This window comes from Podarcis tiliguerta (assembly GCF_965153285.1).
Source record: "Podarcis tiliguerta genome assembly, chromosome: Z".
In the NCBI taxonomy this organism is placed as follows: Eukaryota; Metazoa; Chordata; class Lepidosauria; order Squamata; family Lacertidae; genus Podarcis; species Podarcis tiliguerta.
In genome coordinates, this window is record NC_139553.1 from 10,436,826 (window position 1) to 10,452,313 (window position 15,488).

Consider the following 15,488-nt stretch of genomic DNA (forward strand, 5'->3'; position numbering starts at 1 on the left):
AAGCCATTGTAATGTGGAGGGACAGCCTCTATGGGCAGGCAGAGGGAGGGAGGAGGACAATGCGGTGGCAGGAAGAGAGAAAAGGAGGTGGTAGTCAGCAGGGAATGTGGCCCTCAACAGAAAAAGTTTGTCCATCCTTAGCCTGCCTTAATTGTTCTGATCACATTATGCCCCTGTGTAACACAGAGACACCCATCAGTGTCCTGTCTTCTCCTGGATCCAGTGCACAAATGCCTCCTTCTGACTTCAGAGCCTGCCATCTCTCCTCCCTTATATCCTTGCCCTTTGCTCCACCACCCTCAACTGTCCAAAGCTCTCCTGCTCCTAAAAATGACTCCACCTTTTCCTCTCTTTCTGCTACTTCTTCTGCCTGAAGCACCTGCACAACACAATCCTCTCTCCCGTCAAATCTCTCTGTCCTCAAAACTCTCATTTTCTGGGAAGCCTTTGGCACAACCCCATCAGCCTCACCCCCTCCTAAAAACAGAGCTTTAGTATGTGCAACTGGGGAGACCTGAAGAGTCTTCTTCCCCTCTCCATTGCCTCTGTCTCTCTCCCCCCCCCCCCCGATAAATTTTAGGGGCAGGAATCTGTTTTTGATGTTGTTGGACTTTGATGGTGCTATGTAAGTCAGTAATAACATGGTAAAGGCTTATTGTAGGTCAGGAAAACTTCAGAGCTCCATGATGCTTAGGACTAACAACGTCTGCACAGAAGCCCATCATATGCAGTGGTACCTTGGGTTACATACGCTTCAGGTTACAGACTCCGCTAACCCAGAAATAGTACCTCGGGTTAAGAACTTTGCTTCAGGATGAGAACAGAAATCGTGCTCCGGCGGCGCGGCGGTAGCAGGAGGCCCCATTAGCTAAAGTGATGCTTCAGGTTAAGAACAGTTTCAGGTTAAGAACAGACCTCCGGAAAGAATTAAGTACTTAACCCGAGGTACCACTGTACCATGTTGCATTTATTTCTTCATTAAATGCTTTTGTCTCCTCCTGCAGTTTGCGCTTTCCCCTATATTTTGGCCTTCACCACCGATTCCATTGAGATCCGATTAGTGGTGAATGGGAACCTCGTCCACACGGCTGTGGTCCCTGCACTTCAGCTGGTGGCATCAAGGGTAAGGCAGTGAGATAAGAAATCTGGTTTCCTGTGCAAAATTCCCCTTCTTCTAGACATGCCTCTTCTAGCACTACAAAGGCAGAATCATAGGATTGTAGAGTTGGAAGGGGCCCTGTGTTTCATATTAAGACTGCATCATTTAACCCATAAGCCCACTAAACAAGCGGGACATGCAACAAAACTGTGTGATTTTCCTGTTCAGGCTGCCGGCCAGCTGGCCATGCTCTTTTCCATGATACATCATTCCATTCCATTCCCACTCCCACTCACTTTTCTGGGTTTTCTTCCTAACTGCCAGACAACATTCTGTGCTCGCTGAGTGTCTTCTGTCCCCATAGACTATTTTGCCCTCATTGCTGCCCTCCCCGGACAAACATTTTGGTACTTATACAAACCTTGGGGTTTCCTTTTTGTGGGTGCCACTGGAGATGTTTGTGGTCACACGGGTGCCACCATGACAACCCATAGCTTCAGATAAGTTCATTTTGCTAACACTGCCTCTTTCTCCTTCCAGTCAGATATCTACTTCAGAGCCGTAACGGCAGTGAGCGAGCCATCCAACGGCAGTTCCAAGGAGACTAATTCACCTACTACCCCTCAGACACCATCAGTCAATGAAATCCCTGTTTTCTCTCCTTCCGCAGCAGAAGGTAAGGAAGGGGCTGAGGCCAACTGAGAATTTGTTGCTTCTGTAGTATGTTCAGCTAAAGCAGTGGTTCTCAACCTGTGGGTCCCCAGATGTTGTTGAATACAACTCTCATCATCCCTGAGCTCTGGCCTTGCTAGCTAGGGGTGATGGGAGTTGTAGTTCAACGACATCTGGGGACCCACAGGTTGAAAAAGGCTGAGCTAAAGCATCAGTCTTCAAACTTTTTGGGCTCAAAACTGTCCTTTTATCCCAAATCTGCACAATTGCAGACTTAAGGAGATAGGAAAACATATTTTTCCATTCCGGGTTCATTGCATGCAGTGCTTCTTCCGTTCCACTGCAGTCATCTTCCACCTAAACTGGAGTTATTTGCCTTGGTATCATCTGTGGTGAAATTAACTGATTTGTGTGATTCACTAATTAAATGTGTAAAATGTTGTTTTTTTTTAGCTAAGCCAATTCAAATGCATAGATGTTACATGTTTTATTTCTTTTTAGCTACTGCTATTTTTAACCATATTGTAAAATACCTGTTTTTTAAACTAGTTTTTATTTTAAATTTATTTTAAATTTATTTTAAAATTTTGTAAACTTCTTAGAGGTTTTGCTTTGTTTTACATTCAAGTGGTATATAAATTTTGTTAAATAAATAAATAAATCTGGCAGAAGAGTGCTAACTTCATATAAAATCGGTTGGTCTTTTTAAGGGAGTATAGGATCGATTGAAGAAGGATTAGGTGAATTAAGAAAAATGAAATGTGGGTCTAATTAATGGAGTCATTTGTTTTACCTATAGGTTATAGAAAACAATGAACACTATAAAGGAAAAAATAGTGTTATATAGTGTTATATATTATAGTAGATCAAATATTATGTTACATAGAAGATTCTTAATGTAAGGAATGTAATTAGAAATACTGTTCAAGGGAGGAAGGGTTTAATTTATGTTTATGCTTCAGTCAATATTACTTTTGTAATACAGTGTGGTATGAAAAAAAATAACAAATTACAAAAATTAGAAAAATAATAAATCAATAAGGCACACCTGGAGGATATGGACTATTTAAACCCCTTCCAGACGGGTTTTAGGCTCCACCATGCAACTGAAACTGCCTTGGACATGCTGGTTGATTATCTCTGGTGGGCTAGGGACAGAAATGAAAGCTGTTTCCTGGTTCTGCTGGATCTCTCAGCAGCTTTGATACTTTCAACCACAGTATCCTCCATGGCTGTGGGCAGTGGTTTTGCTCCTCCCTCCTAGGTTGTGTCTAGAAAGTAGTGGTGGGGGATTAATGTTCAAACCCCATGGCGCTCACTTGTGGGGTGCCCCAGGGCTCCAAACTCTCCCCCATTCTTTTTAACATCTATATGAAACCGCTGGGTTTGGGCTGGGTGTTCACCAATAAGCGAATTATACCCAGCTCTACCTTTCTTTTAATTCAGAACCAGTGAAGGCAGTGAACATCCTGTGTGGGTGTCTGTAGGCGGTTGGGGGGAGAGGTAGATGGCAGTCAACAGATTGAAGTTGAATCCCGAGAAAACAGAAGTACTCTTTCTGGGGGACAGGGGGCGGGCAGGTGGGGGGGGACTCTCTGGTCCTGAATGGAGTAACTGTGCCCCTAAAGGACTCACAGCTGTCCATGGAGGCACAAGCCAAGGGCACCAGTGTCCATCCAGGGCAGCTGTCTACCAGCTCCATCTAGTACACCAGCTTGGACCCTACCTGCCCGCACACTGTCTTGCCAGATTGGTACATACTCTGGTTATCTCCCGCTTGGACTACTGCAATGTGCTGTATGTGGAGCTACCTTTGAAGGTGATTCAGAAACTACAATTAATCCAGAATGCGGCTGCCAGACTGGTTACTGGGAGCTGCCACCGGGACCATATAACACTGGTCCCAAAAGATCTACATTGGCTCCCAGTACATTTCCTAGCACAAATCAAAGTTTTGGTGCTGACCTTTAAATCCCTAAATAGCTTTGGTCCTGTATACTTGAAGGAGCGTCTCCGCCCCCATCCTTCTCCGAGGGCCTTCTGGCGGTTCCCTCATTGTGAGAAGTGAGGTTACAGGGAACAAGGGCACACGGGTACGGCCTTCTCGGTAGTCGCACCCTCCTTTGGAACACCCTCCCACCAGATGGCAAGGAAACAAACAATTATCTGACTTTTGGAAGACATCTGAAGGCAGCCCAAATAGGGAAGTTTTTAATGTGCAATGTTTTACTGTGGTTTTATAATTTGCTGGAAGCCACCCAGAGTGGCTGGGGCAATCCAGTCAGACGGGCAGCATATAAATAATAAATGATTGTTATTATTATAAGGAGGGTAAAAGAGTTTTTTTTTGTGGACCGCCAACTCACCCGCAAGCCTGCTTATAGTCAACTCCTGCTCCACGACCCTCCTCCTCCTTGTCACTTCAGGTGAAGCTCTGTGCAAAAACATCTACAAGATCCCCCTGAGCAACCTGGTCGGCAGGAGCATCGAACGCCCACTCAAGTCCCCCCTGGTCCCCAAAGTCATCACCACCCCGACGTCGGCCAGCAGCGCCTCCATCCCTGTCGCTCCTTCCCTCTCTTTGTCGCGCATAGAGATAAAAGAAATCGCAACCCGGACACGCAAAGAATTACTTGGTAAAGTAATAGGGCCATCCAGGGGCATAGGCACCAAGGGATGCTGGCGGCAGCACTGCCAGGCACACTGAGATATTTGGATGTAGCCATGATCTATGTTGGATTTGTAATGGGTGAAAATACAACACCCTGGTGCTGAAGTTCATTGTATTAGGAACGTGGCTTGCCCCCTTTCCTCCCACTTTCTTACTCTTTAAGCATGAAGTCAAGATGCTATTGACTGACGCTGCAGGTATTAATCCCTCATTCAGGCTTGCTTGAATCTCTTCACTGTGGCATGGGCTAGTCTGCTTGTCTGTTCAGGGGCTTGCAGATTTCAGCAGAATATGGTAGCCAAGCCCTCCCCAAGCCCTGTGGCTGTCAGGAATCTGACCTCAAACTGTGTGCCCCTGCATTGTGAGATCAAGGACAATCTGCTCCTTTTTGGTGGGGATTGTTGCTCTGCCACCCTTCCAGCTCCAAATTTGGAGCTTGTGATTTGTAACTAAGTTGCAAGGCACTTAAAGAGCCTTAGCCCCCTTGGGACCCCAAATCCCGAATCCCAGCCTCTCTCGCCAGCTTGGATCTGGAGAGGAGGGCAGTGATCTCCCCTGTCATTGACCAGCAAAGCTCAGCATTATGGCAGTGGTCCAAGCTGGAGAGGAAAGCCAAGAGACTTCTCATCACCCTTTGCCAAAGGCAGCAAAAGGCTCACTACAGTGATGACAGCAAGACGATTTATAGATTCCCCCGTCTGTTGTTGTATTACACTTACCAGTGATCACCTCGGAGGCCCCTTTGGGGAACAGCCAGGTGGAATTAGTCATTGACAAATGAAACAATTCCATTGCCTTTACTCTGAGAATTCAGAAGCATTCCTTTCTTCTTCATCCAGGTCTCCTAGACGGCCAAGGTCCCAAGTCGGAGGGAGGACAAAAGCAGAAGAAAAACCCCCAGAAACAGTCAGACCCGAAGCCAGGAACAGTACGGTCAACAAGTAGTGACAGGTAACATATAGAAAGGTGCAATTCTTTGAGGTGCAGAAGCAGCACGCTGAACAAGAGTCCATATTCTCATTGCATCTGCAGCCCCTAAACTGCCGATTAGGGCAGAACCATGTTCTGTGCTCCCGACTGAATGCCTTCCTTTCATTCTTTGTAAAACCTGCCAACAGCAAGGGGCGGGAGGCTTCTAACCACCACCGCCCCCATCCAAGGTCTTGATCCAATTCACACATAGCCAGAGCTGAATAAAGGAGAACTCTCCAGCTGCTTGAAGCAGTATGCTTTTGGACATGAGTTGCTGGGAATCGTAATTGGTGGAGAGTGCTCTTCTGCTTCTGGTCCCACCTGCAGGCTTCTCATTAGGGCATCTGTTTGGCCATTGTGAGAACAGGATGCTAGACTAGGTGGTCCTTTGGCCTGATTCAGCGGGGCTCTTCTTACCTTACATGTGCTACAAAATGTAGTTAAGACCATCAGAGGATTAGGCAAATTCATGGAGGATAAGGCTATCAATGCCTACTAACTGCAATGGCTTTGTTAGCCCTCCTCTGTCTGAGGCAGTCTGCCAGTTGCTGGGAACTGTAAAGGGGGGGGGGAGTGCCATCACAAAGTGGCTTCTGTGGGCAGCAAAAAAATAGGTGTTGGTATTCAGTGCCAGTTAAGTCCTGTCACACATACAAAGATCCCTGGTTGAGTGTTTACAGTGGTACCTCAGGTTACAGATGCTTCAGGTTACAGACGCTTCAGGTTACAGACTCCGCTAACCCAGAAATATTACCTCGGGTTAAGAACTTTGCTTCAGGATGAGAACAGAAATCGTTCTCCGGCAGCGGGAGGCCCCATTAGCTAAAGTGGTGCTTCAGCTTAAGAACAGTTTCAGGTTAAGAACGGACCTCCGGAACGAATTAGGTTCTTAACCCGAGGTACCACTGTACTTATTTATTTAAAGTATTTCCCTCCAGTTCTTCAGAGATCAGCTTCCTCTTCCTTAGGCTTAAAAGACATGACACAAAAGGGAAGAGCGATGGGGAGGGAGGAGGGGGAAAAGCAATTCACCTCCCATACATAGCTGTGGGTTGGTTTGACACTTTGTCAGACCTCCCAATTTTTTAAAATCTCAAATCCTTGTTGCACTAATCTCACATGACATCACCTCTCCAAGTTATTATATGTCTAGCACGGGGTGCCCCAACTTTTCATAGCAAGTGGACCACAAGTACTTTAACATGGAACCCACAGGCTACACACTGCCTTGTGGGGGGGGGGGGTGAGCAAGGCCAAAATCTGACACACACCCAGCTGGGAAGGTGCTAATTAGGCTTTGGGATAGAGGTGAGAGAGCTCTAGGAAGGGCTGTGGGGGGTGTCAAATGTTGAACTGCCCTGGTCTAGCAAATGGGAGGGGCTGTACATGGTTAGAGAGAATAAACATTTGATCTGCTGTGATCATAGGTTATGGATCTTTTTTGTGGCAGAGGTGAGGGGTGGTTGAATTTCCCTTTCTTGATTTCTGCCTTCCTGTCCACAGGCTCGTTGCATGCTCTTTCGAAAGCACTTCTGAAGAGCGCCACTTCTCCACCAGTTCAGACCCCGACACCACTACGCGGGACGAGAGCCCCCAGTCCAGCAGCCTCTTTCAGCTTGGGGCTTCCTTTGACGAAGACATCATTGACTTGAAGTGAAGACAATCTGGACACAGCACTTGCACACCTTCCCTGACCCCCCCACCCCCCATTTGTTATGACTCTCTAAACAGTATAGAAACATCACACTACATTTTCTGATAATTCTGGAATACAGAATATATACATAGGGAATCAAGATCTAGAATGCCCAGTATTTCCAGCTTATTCAGGTGGAAAGGGCAGGTGGGACGTAGCATATTTTATTCTCCTTGGTTGAATATTAGGGCACTCACCCCATCACAGGAATCTCAGCTGGTGGAGCAGATGAGTTTTAAGCAGTTAATTGATTAAAGCGTATATGACTTAAACATTAGTTTTCAGTTTAAAAAGGCTGTCCGCATTTGGGGGAATCGGACAACCTACTATAAACTCCACAGTGACACAAAGCTGGGAGATCCTCCTAACCCCCCCCCCAACACATTTTGTAGGAACATAGGGAGCCGCTGTATACCAGTCAAACCATTGGTCTATCTAGCTCAGTATCGTCATCCCAAATCCTACCTGGATATGCCTGGGATTAGACCTAGAGCCTTCTGCAGGCAAAGCAGATTCTCCACCACTGAGCTAGGGCCCTTCCCTAAGCCAGCAGGCTGTGTTGCAATAGGAACTTTGGCTGGGGGCACAAGTGGCCTCGAAGGAGGACCCATATCTCCTGCAAGAGGAGAGAGGGTGACATTTCCCCTGCTCAGTTTGTTGCAACAACTTCATAAGTGGGAGGGAGACGGCCGAGGAGGGAAAAGCTCCACACTCTCTCTCTCTTACATTGCTAAAGGGCTAGGAATGAGGAAGAGGGAAAGTTGGGTGCTGTACATCCCACTAACCCAAAACAGGATTTAGCTTCCAGGCTCTCCATCTTCCCAAGCTCCTCTTTTTGCCAAAGAGAAGCTCTGTGCCCTTCCTCTTCTTTCATCATGCTGACCAGGAAGACTCACAAACAGCATCATTCCTCCATTTCTGAATGGTGCATCCATACGTCACAGGACGCACCATCTCAGATTAGGCCTTCCCACCCACCACCCATGTGAAGGGGGTGACCCTTCTATGACCATCTGCAATTTTTAAGACGTACTTAAATTAAAAATTATTAATTTAACAAAAAATAAAATCTATGTTACCTGATTAGAAAGACTTTTTAATCAGTTTAATCTACTGTGATTAAACAGCGGTCCTTATCTCTTCAGTCTAGCATAGCAGGTAGCCAGGGAAGGTTGTAGTATTTTAAATAACGTCTTAAACCATTAATTTGCCCCAGTTCCCTCCCTGCACCCACTTGGCAATCTGGATACTTTATTTGGAGTAGCTGGTGCAGACGTGAATGGCGAAACTCTTCCTCATATTCACAGCAAAAAAAAAAAAAAAAAAAGGTTGGGATGATCAGACTGCAAATAAATTCTGTGCCCTCCAAAAGTATAAATGTTTTGAGTGAGCAGGCAACCCTCATCCTGGTCTCAGGTCTATTGGCACATTTGCTGATTAGCTAAAATGATTATCCACAGACACCACGTAAGAGCTGCATTCCTGGGGTGTGGGAGATGCATAGAAGAGGAAACAGTGCTCCAGGGCATTTACACTCCTCTTGCTTCTGCTGAACAGACTTTGGGGGGCATTTGTATTTCCAAAACCTGCCAAACCTCTTTAGCAGGGAAGAGATTTACCGGTATGTGCTTGCTGCATGGGAAGGGAAATCTCTTCTCTCTTTCTTGCTCTCTCTCCCCTCCCTCCCTCCCTCCACTTTCTGAAATCTCAGAGGCAACGACCTGTCTTCCCTCTCACATTGCCCTTAGCTGTCCACATACTGCTGTTTTCTGAGAAGAAAATGGAAGTTGGATATGGAAAGCTGGTGCAGCATGGAAAAGACCCTTTGATGCTAGTTCTCTGTCTGCAGAGTAGATGGTCTTGCCACCTGGGAGGTGTTGAACCCCAAAGGCCTTTGCCCCTCACTTACCTACTCTTGATTCATTTCCTCCTTCTTCTTTTTATAAAGTTGCAGATGCTGATTTATACAACTTCACACAGATCAACTTAAACTACCTGTCCTGTGAGGGATCCCATCTTGCTTCCATGAGGGGTGGGGGAATGGAATCTTTCTTATGTATGTATGTATTTATTTATTTTCCTGCTCTTAAAGCAACTGATCAATAAACGAAGCAATACTTTTAATTAACGATGTGCTTAGAGAAAGGACAGAGTGGCCTGCCTTTGCCACAAAGCAGGGCTTTTATGGCATGACAGTAGGCGAGAGAGATTTCAGCTTGCCGTGTGGTAGAATGGTTAACTTTTCATTTTTAAAGAAAAACAGGTTTCTTGCAGGGTATTTTTTTTTTAAATGGCAAAGGCATGTGTCTGCTTTGGGACTGGGAGTGGGTGGGTCTAGAAAGGGATCCTAGCAGGGCAGAGGTGTGAAATTCAGCTTGGTTCCTGCTTGCAGATTTCGAAGTTGCAGCTTCCCTTCTCCTACCTCCTTTGCCCACCAATATTCCATGAGTCCAGTCCCTCTGTCCCCTCTATTACACAATTGCCTTATATTTGCCAGTAGAACAGAGCACTTAATCCATCCTTGATGAGATGCTTGTAGCAATTAAAACAGTTCAACATTGTGCCCATTAGATACAGGAACCGTGGCATCTACTAAAGGTGACAACATAGCTGTATAGGTTAGCTTGCTGCATGTAGCCTGCTCAAGTTTGTGCAGAAGCTGCATGACTTAACTTTCCAACTTGATGCAAGTGGACCGAACCCTTAGCAAGGGAAAAGCTTGCAGTTGCTGTTCAGGTGAGATGGGGTGGGCGGGATCTCAAGTCTGACAAACTCAGGCCTCCTCTTTGCATAGGGAAAAGGAATGCAATGTCATGTGTGTGCCCCCCCCCCCCCCGCAAGCATCATAGTGCTTTGTGATGTTGCCATCTTGACAGCCAGTCGGCATTGCCAGTAGCAAGTGAGATTGGTCACCTGTCTGAGCCTGATTCGGCAGGATCACTTGATCACAGCTCACTCACAGTAGGAAACTAATGATGGCTTAATAACTGTGCAAGTGAAGAAGCCACACCTTTTACTCTCTTACCTAGAAGCTCTTAACTTGAGCTGACATGTGGATGACTCCTCCCTCCGCACATTCATTGGAGGAGAGTTAGGCAGAGCCTTTTCCAGATTTGTGGAATCCCTACCAACAGAAGTGCTGTACATCTCAGTAGTTAGAGCACATAACTTTGCATGCAAAAGCACCCAGCTTTTCTTAAATAAAAACAAAAAGCACCAGGAAGTTTTTGGTGTTGGGGAACCTTTGGCCTTTTGGATGTCTTTGAACTACAGCTCTCATCAGTCCCAGCCAGTGTGGCCAGTGGTCAGGGATGATGAGAGTTACAGTCCGTCAACAGCCAGAGGGCCAGAAATTCCCACCACCTACCTTAGACCTTGTTGGGCCCTTGGTGGAGGAACTGAGACTCTGGCTTGATGCCTCTGCTTAAATGGAATCATTTCCCCCTATTTTCCTCCTGTGCCATTGTAGGCCACATCCTTGTCTCATTTCCAATGAGACATTTTTGTTTGTTTTTTGCTCCTGCACAAGAAATTCTAACTTGGGAGTTACACCACATCAAGTAGGTTCATGTCAACATCTAAGCGGCATCATCCCTTTCCATCACCCTCATTCACCTTCCCACTGGCAATTCTGATCTCTCTAGTGCAAGGCCTGCTTGAAAACGCGCCACAGGGAATGTCCTCACTGCAGAGTGGATTTTATCCCAGCAGCAGCATTTGTTACAGATCAGAGCAAGGTAGGAAGGCACCACATCAGGTATGTGTTCCCCTAGGAGGTGGAAGCTCCCTATGAGAAAACTGCTTGGGTGGGGTCAGTGTGTAAGATGTAGGCCAGTCCTATGGGCAGCTGCAACGGCTTAGCACCTAGAAGGCTGTCTTATACCGAACTAGTCCATCGTTCCCTCTAGTTCAGTATTATCTACACTGACTAGCAGCTGTCTGTGAGGGTTGCAGGCAATGACATTCCCAGCTGCAGACATTCTCGAGATGCTAGGGTTTGAACTGTGAACATTCTGCATACAAAGTGTGTGTTCTAACAACAGAGCTCTAGCCCCTTAAAAGCAAAGTAAGATTCTAGTCCTCATCATTTTGAACAAAGGGCTGAATTAAATAAGAACATCGGAAGCTGCCTTATCCCCAGTCAGCCCATTGGTCTATTTAGCTCACTGTTGTCTACACTGACTGGCAGTGGCTTTCAGGAAGGTGTCCTTACCAGGCCTGCCTGGAGATGCCATTGGGGATTCAACCTGTGTGTCAAGCAGATTCTCTACCACTGAGTGGTTATGGCCCTTTGGGGCTTGGCTTGAAATAGTTTGGCTCGGGGAAGGGGGGTTAAAGTTCCTCCTGCACACCCCACTCCTCTGAGATATTCCATAACTGAACACCTGGCATTTCCTTCTTTGTCTTGATGTAGCTATTTGTTTAGCATCTATTGCTTTTTTATTTGTTTGGTAACTAGGGAGCGCTAATGCTAGAATGTTGCTGATGAATCCTCTTTTGGGCTTTCTGGACCTGTTGATGATACCTTGCAATTTCTCTTTCTGTGACAATAACTATATGGTTATCTATACAGTACCTGGAGACGGAGACATTTTGGGGGGCACAGCAGCTTTTAATTGGAAGGTCACCAGCCTCCTCTAAGCACTGTGGCCTCAATACAATCTGTGCTTCTCTTCCCACTGCTCCCCCCCCCCCCCCGAGAGTCGGTTCTCACAAGGACCTCTCTCTGTCTTTGGTTGCAGCCACTGACTCACGAGGTAGCCTTAGGTGAGTGACTGTGCCTCTTAAATGAGTGTTCTGCTATAGGGATGAGGTTGTAAGAAAATGTACAACCTTGGAAATTGTGGTTTAGTTCTACTTGGGCAGCCTAATGGTAATAATAACTGCAGTGGCATCGTCCCCTGTCTACAGCTTACTTTTGAATAGTAAGCTTATTCCCCTTGCCCTTCCTATCAGTTGGAACATTTGAAAATTGGATTTGTCTCTTTGTTTATCCATTTGTGCTTGAAGTGTTCGATCATGCTTATAGGGCTGAGGGGAGGAGATTGGTCCGCTTGCTGCTGTCACAATAGCCCCTACTTCCAGCTCACAAGAAGTTCCAGCTGTTCCTAAGGGGGTGTTATATGTGCAGGTCTCCTACATCTGCTCTGTCACCAGCCAGTCCAATAGATCCAATACATCTCATTTTTTTCTGACTATATCTTTGTGTTTGCAAAGGCAGCTCTGGAGGACAAAGCCAGCACTCAGGCTTGTTCTCAAACCTTACTAGTGCAGATGATCTATACTTTTCTATCCGGTCTTCCTCCGAAAGAGCTGTCTCAAAAAAAAAAAAAAGGCTGATTACAGTAGGTGCCCAGGTGATGCAACAGCATCCGCTGCCCCCAGACCATCCACTGTTGCCAAATAAAAAAAGAATCCTGTGATCTAATAGATCTCAAAGCAAGGAACGTCATTTGCCAGAATAGTTGGCAAAGTTTGCCTCTTACAACCCAGTCCTTGTGGCACTAAAGGTCCTTGCCGTGATTGTAGCATTAATCTCTCTCTCTCTCTCTCTCTCTCTCTCTCTCTCTCTCTCTCTCTCACACACACACACACACACACACACACACCCTATCTTTGCATGTCTGTCCTATATGTGCCATTTGACACTTGATGAACCCGAAGGTCCACATTTCCTTCCCCCACCACAACCCAGTGGCATTCTTGTGTGTCCAAGTGAGCAGGATTTTATCTTTCTTTTTTTAAAAAAAGAGGGGGTGGGGGTGGGGTGTTACTATTTTCTGCAGGTTTGGACTTCCTAATATTTATTATGTATTTCTCTTGCCAGACGGAAAGCACTCACAAATGCTAACGTTTGTATAAAACAAATTTGTTGTCTACCCTGGTTGCTTGTCCCCCCCACCCTTCCTTATAAAAAGCCCTCAAGCAGAATCCAGCACAACTCATGGTTGGCGACAAACAGCCTTCTTTGGCAAGGGAACTGACTTCCGAGTAAAGCTGCAGTCGTGGGACCCCCTATCAAGTTATTGGGGGGGGGGCTTCCTTTTTATGATGGGTTTCCTTAACCCTTGCTGGTTAGGAGACACTCTTGTGTATAGGAGGGGTGATTTGCCTGAAATTGGGGGAGTTCGGTGGAGCCTGAGGATTTCATTAGGCTCCCGACTCCTTTATTCCAGCAGTGACTGGGCTTTACTGCAGAGTCAACCTGTGTAGGCACAATTAAGTCCGTCTGAATTCAGTGAAATTGGGCCTATGCAAGTTTCCTCAGAACTAAGTCTCAGGGGAATCAGGCCTTGTTCCCTGGAAAGTGCGTTTCATGAATCCAGCCTTGCAATAGTCATAGGAAGCTGCTGCGTGCTGGGTCAGACCATTAGGTCTACCTAGCTCAGTAGGGTCTGCATTTACTGGCGGCAGCAGCCCAAGATTCTGGGCAGGTTGCCTTCCAAGCACTACCTGGAGATTCCAGGGCTTGAGCCTAGCTCTGACCCTGAGCTACAGCCCTTTCCCATCCTCTGCATGTTTACTTGGAAACAGGTGCAAATGTGTTCCATTGAGCTTAGTCCTTAGGTCATCATCCATAAGGCTGCTGCTTTCGTCGCACCAAACTTTTGCTGGATCCTGTCCCTTGACTGTTATCTAGTGGGGTTTTGTACTTTTCACCGATTATGTACTGTTGGGCTGTGGCTTCCCCTCTTGTGAGTCTCAAAGTTTAAATTACCACCAAGTGTCTTAAACTCGATTGTATTGCCATTGTTTTTAAATGCTAAAGTAATAATGTATTATTATTATTTTTATTATTGTTTTCCCTCTTTTGTGTTTTCAAATGTAGCCTGTAAAGAAAGAGAATCACAATACGAATATAATGGCAGAAATCTGTTCTAAAAGTTCCATAGACCACAGCTGTAAAATGAACTGTAGGGTTTTTCTTTTCTTTACTTCCTTGATATGTAATAAATATTTATGACATTTGGTCTCTTCTTCTGCCCCCTTGGGGTGCATGTGTGTAACAAATGAGACAAACATAAGATAGACAACACCATAGATTGTTATCACTCATGTTGGGCACACTCCTTGACACTGATATTTGGGGGGCGGGGGCAGAGAAAGCAATCTTGTACACACCTGCAAGTCTCATTGAATTGTGTGGGACTTGCATTTGAGGAGACATTCACAGGATCAGGCAGAAAGACTTAAAACATGCACCAGGCGTGTGTCTGCTAGGTGTTGCTCACTAACAATGCAAGTTGTGGTTCAGCAGCATCTGAAAGGTCAAAAATTCCCCACACTTGACGAAAGAAAGAAAGAATGAATTATTTTGGTATATATTGGGGGGGGGGGGGAATCCTTTGCCATCAAAGATTTCTTACTCAGTAGAAACATCTAAACCTCCATGACCCCCCCGCCCCGTTGCTTCTTTTCAGCAACAGCCACAGAAATGCAGCCCCAGGCTCTGCTGTGCAGCTCAGGCCCCTCCCTGCAAGAAAAGGGCCAAGGGATGTTTTCTCTATTGGGTGGTCCTGTTGCCCCCTTGATTTCATGTTGTACAAACTTAAATTTGCGTTGGAAACGGGGGTGTCTGCAGCTGGAGAGAAGTTACTCATAGAAGTTACTCCTCACCCCCCTTTCTGAAGCTGTAGATGTTCTGTTCTTGAATGGTTTTGTCATGTAGATTCCTCTGTATTGTTAACTGGAGGATGCCACTTTTTAATTAAAAAACGGTATATACACACACACACACACACACACACACACACAAAAAGAAACATCTAAACCTCAAAACCATTTTATAAAGTGCACCTTAAAAATAAAACCCCAAGCCATCTCTACTCTGTTTTAAAAGAAATGTTTAAGAAAAAGCATGATTAAGAAGGCAATTCATAATAAAATACATAATAAATATCATATTCTAGTTAACAATTTCACTAATGAATTGGTTAGATTGTGCCCAATATTTCAGTTACTACTAGATACTGGGTAGGAGGAATCGTCCAGTTTGTTCTTTCTACCACAAGCCCACAAAAACAGCACACACACATTCATATACTCCATTCTGCACCTTTCAAATTAAAGATGACCGACTCAGTGCAGACCCAAGTGAAAAATGTTTCTAGGATGAAATTTAAGAATAGATTTGAAAGTAGAAATTGTAATGAATTCTAACTGGGAGAGGGGAATGTGCATGAATCCCCACTCCTGACCTGGAATCGCCCTCCCTTATCCCCATAATCTCAACATCCTGGAAAACTAGTTGATGAGCAGAAGTTTACATTCTGGTCAAAAAATGGGACAGTAGTCCTCCCTAGTTTGTCCCTTGGTGTTATTTACGGCACTCAATATTAACTGAACATTAAGAAAACAAAGATGATTTGCCCAAAGCA

At 45.6% G+C, this 15,488-nt stretch overlaps 1 protein-coding gene across 9 annotated transcripts in view; it reads left to right on the forward strand.

Moving 5' to 3' along the window:
* GARNL3 (GTPase activating Rap/RanGAP domain like 3) overlaps positions 1–14,079 on the forward strand; it is a 120,620-nt gene extending 106,541 nt beyond the window's left edge. For all 9 annotated transcript variants that reach the window (XM_083424417.1, XM_083424421.1, XM_083424418.1 and 6 more), the window contains 5 exons: positions 1,005–1,123; positions 1,640–1,775; positions 4,198–4,407; positions 5,282–5,393; positions 6,918–14,079. In XM_083424417.1, the coding sequence (XP_083280543.1) occupies positions 1,005–1,123; positions 1,640–1,775; positions 4,198–4,407; positions 5,282–5,393; positions 6,918–7,071 (731 nt within the window). In that variant the 3' untranslated portion in view covers positions 7,072–14,079. The remainder of the gene's footprint in view (positions 1–1,004; positions 1,124–1,639; positions 1,776–4,197; positions 4,408–5,281; positions 5,394–6,917) is intronic.
* The last annotated feature ends 1,409 nt before the right edge of the window (positions 14,080–15,488 follow it).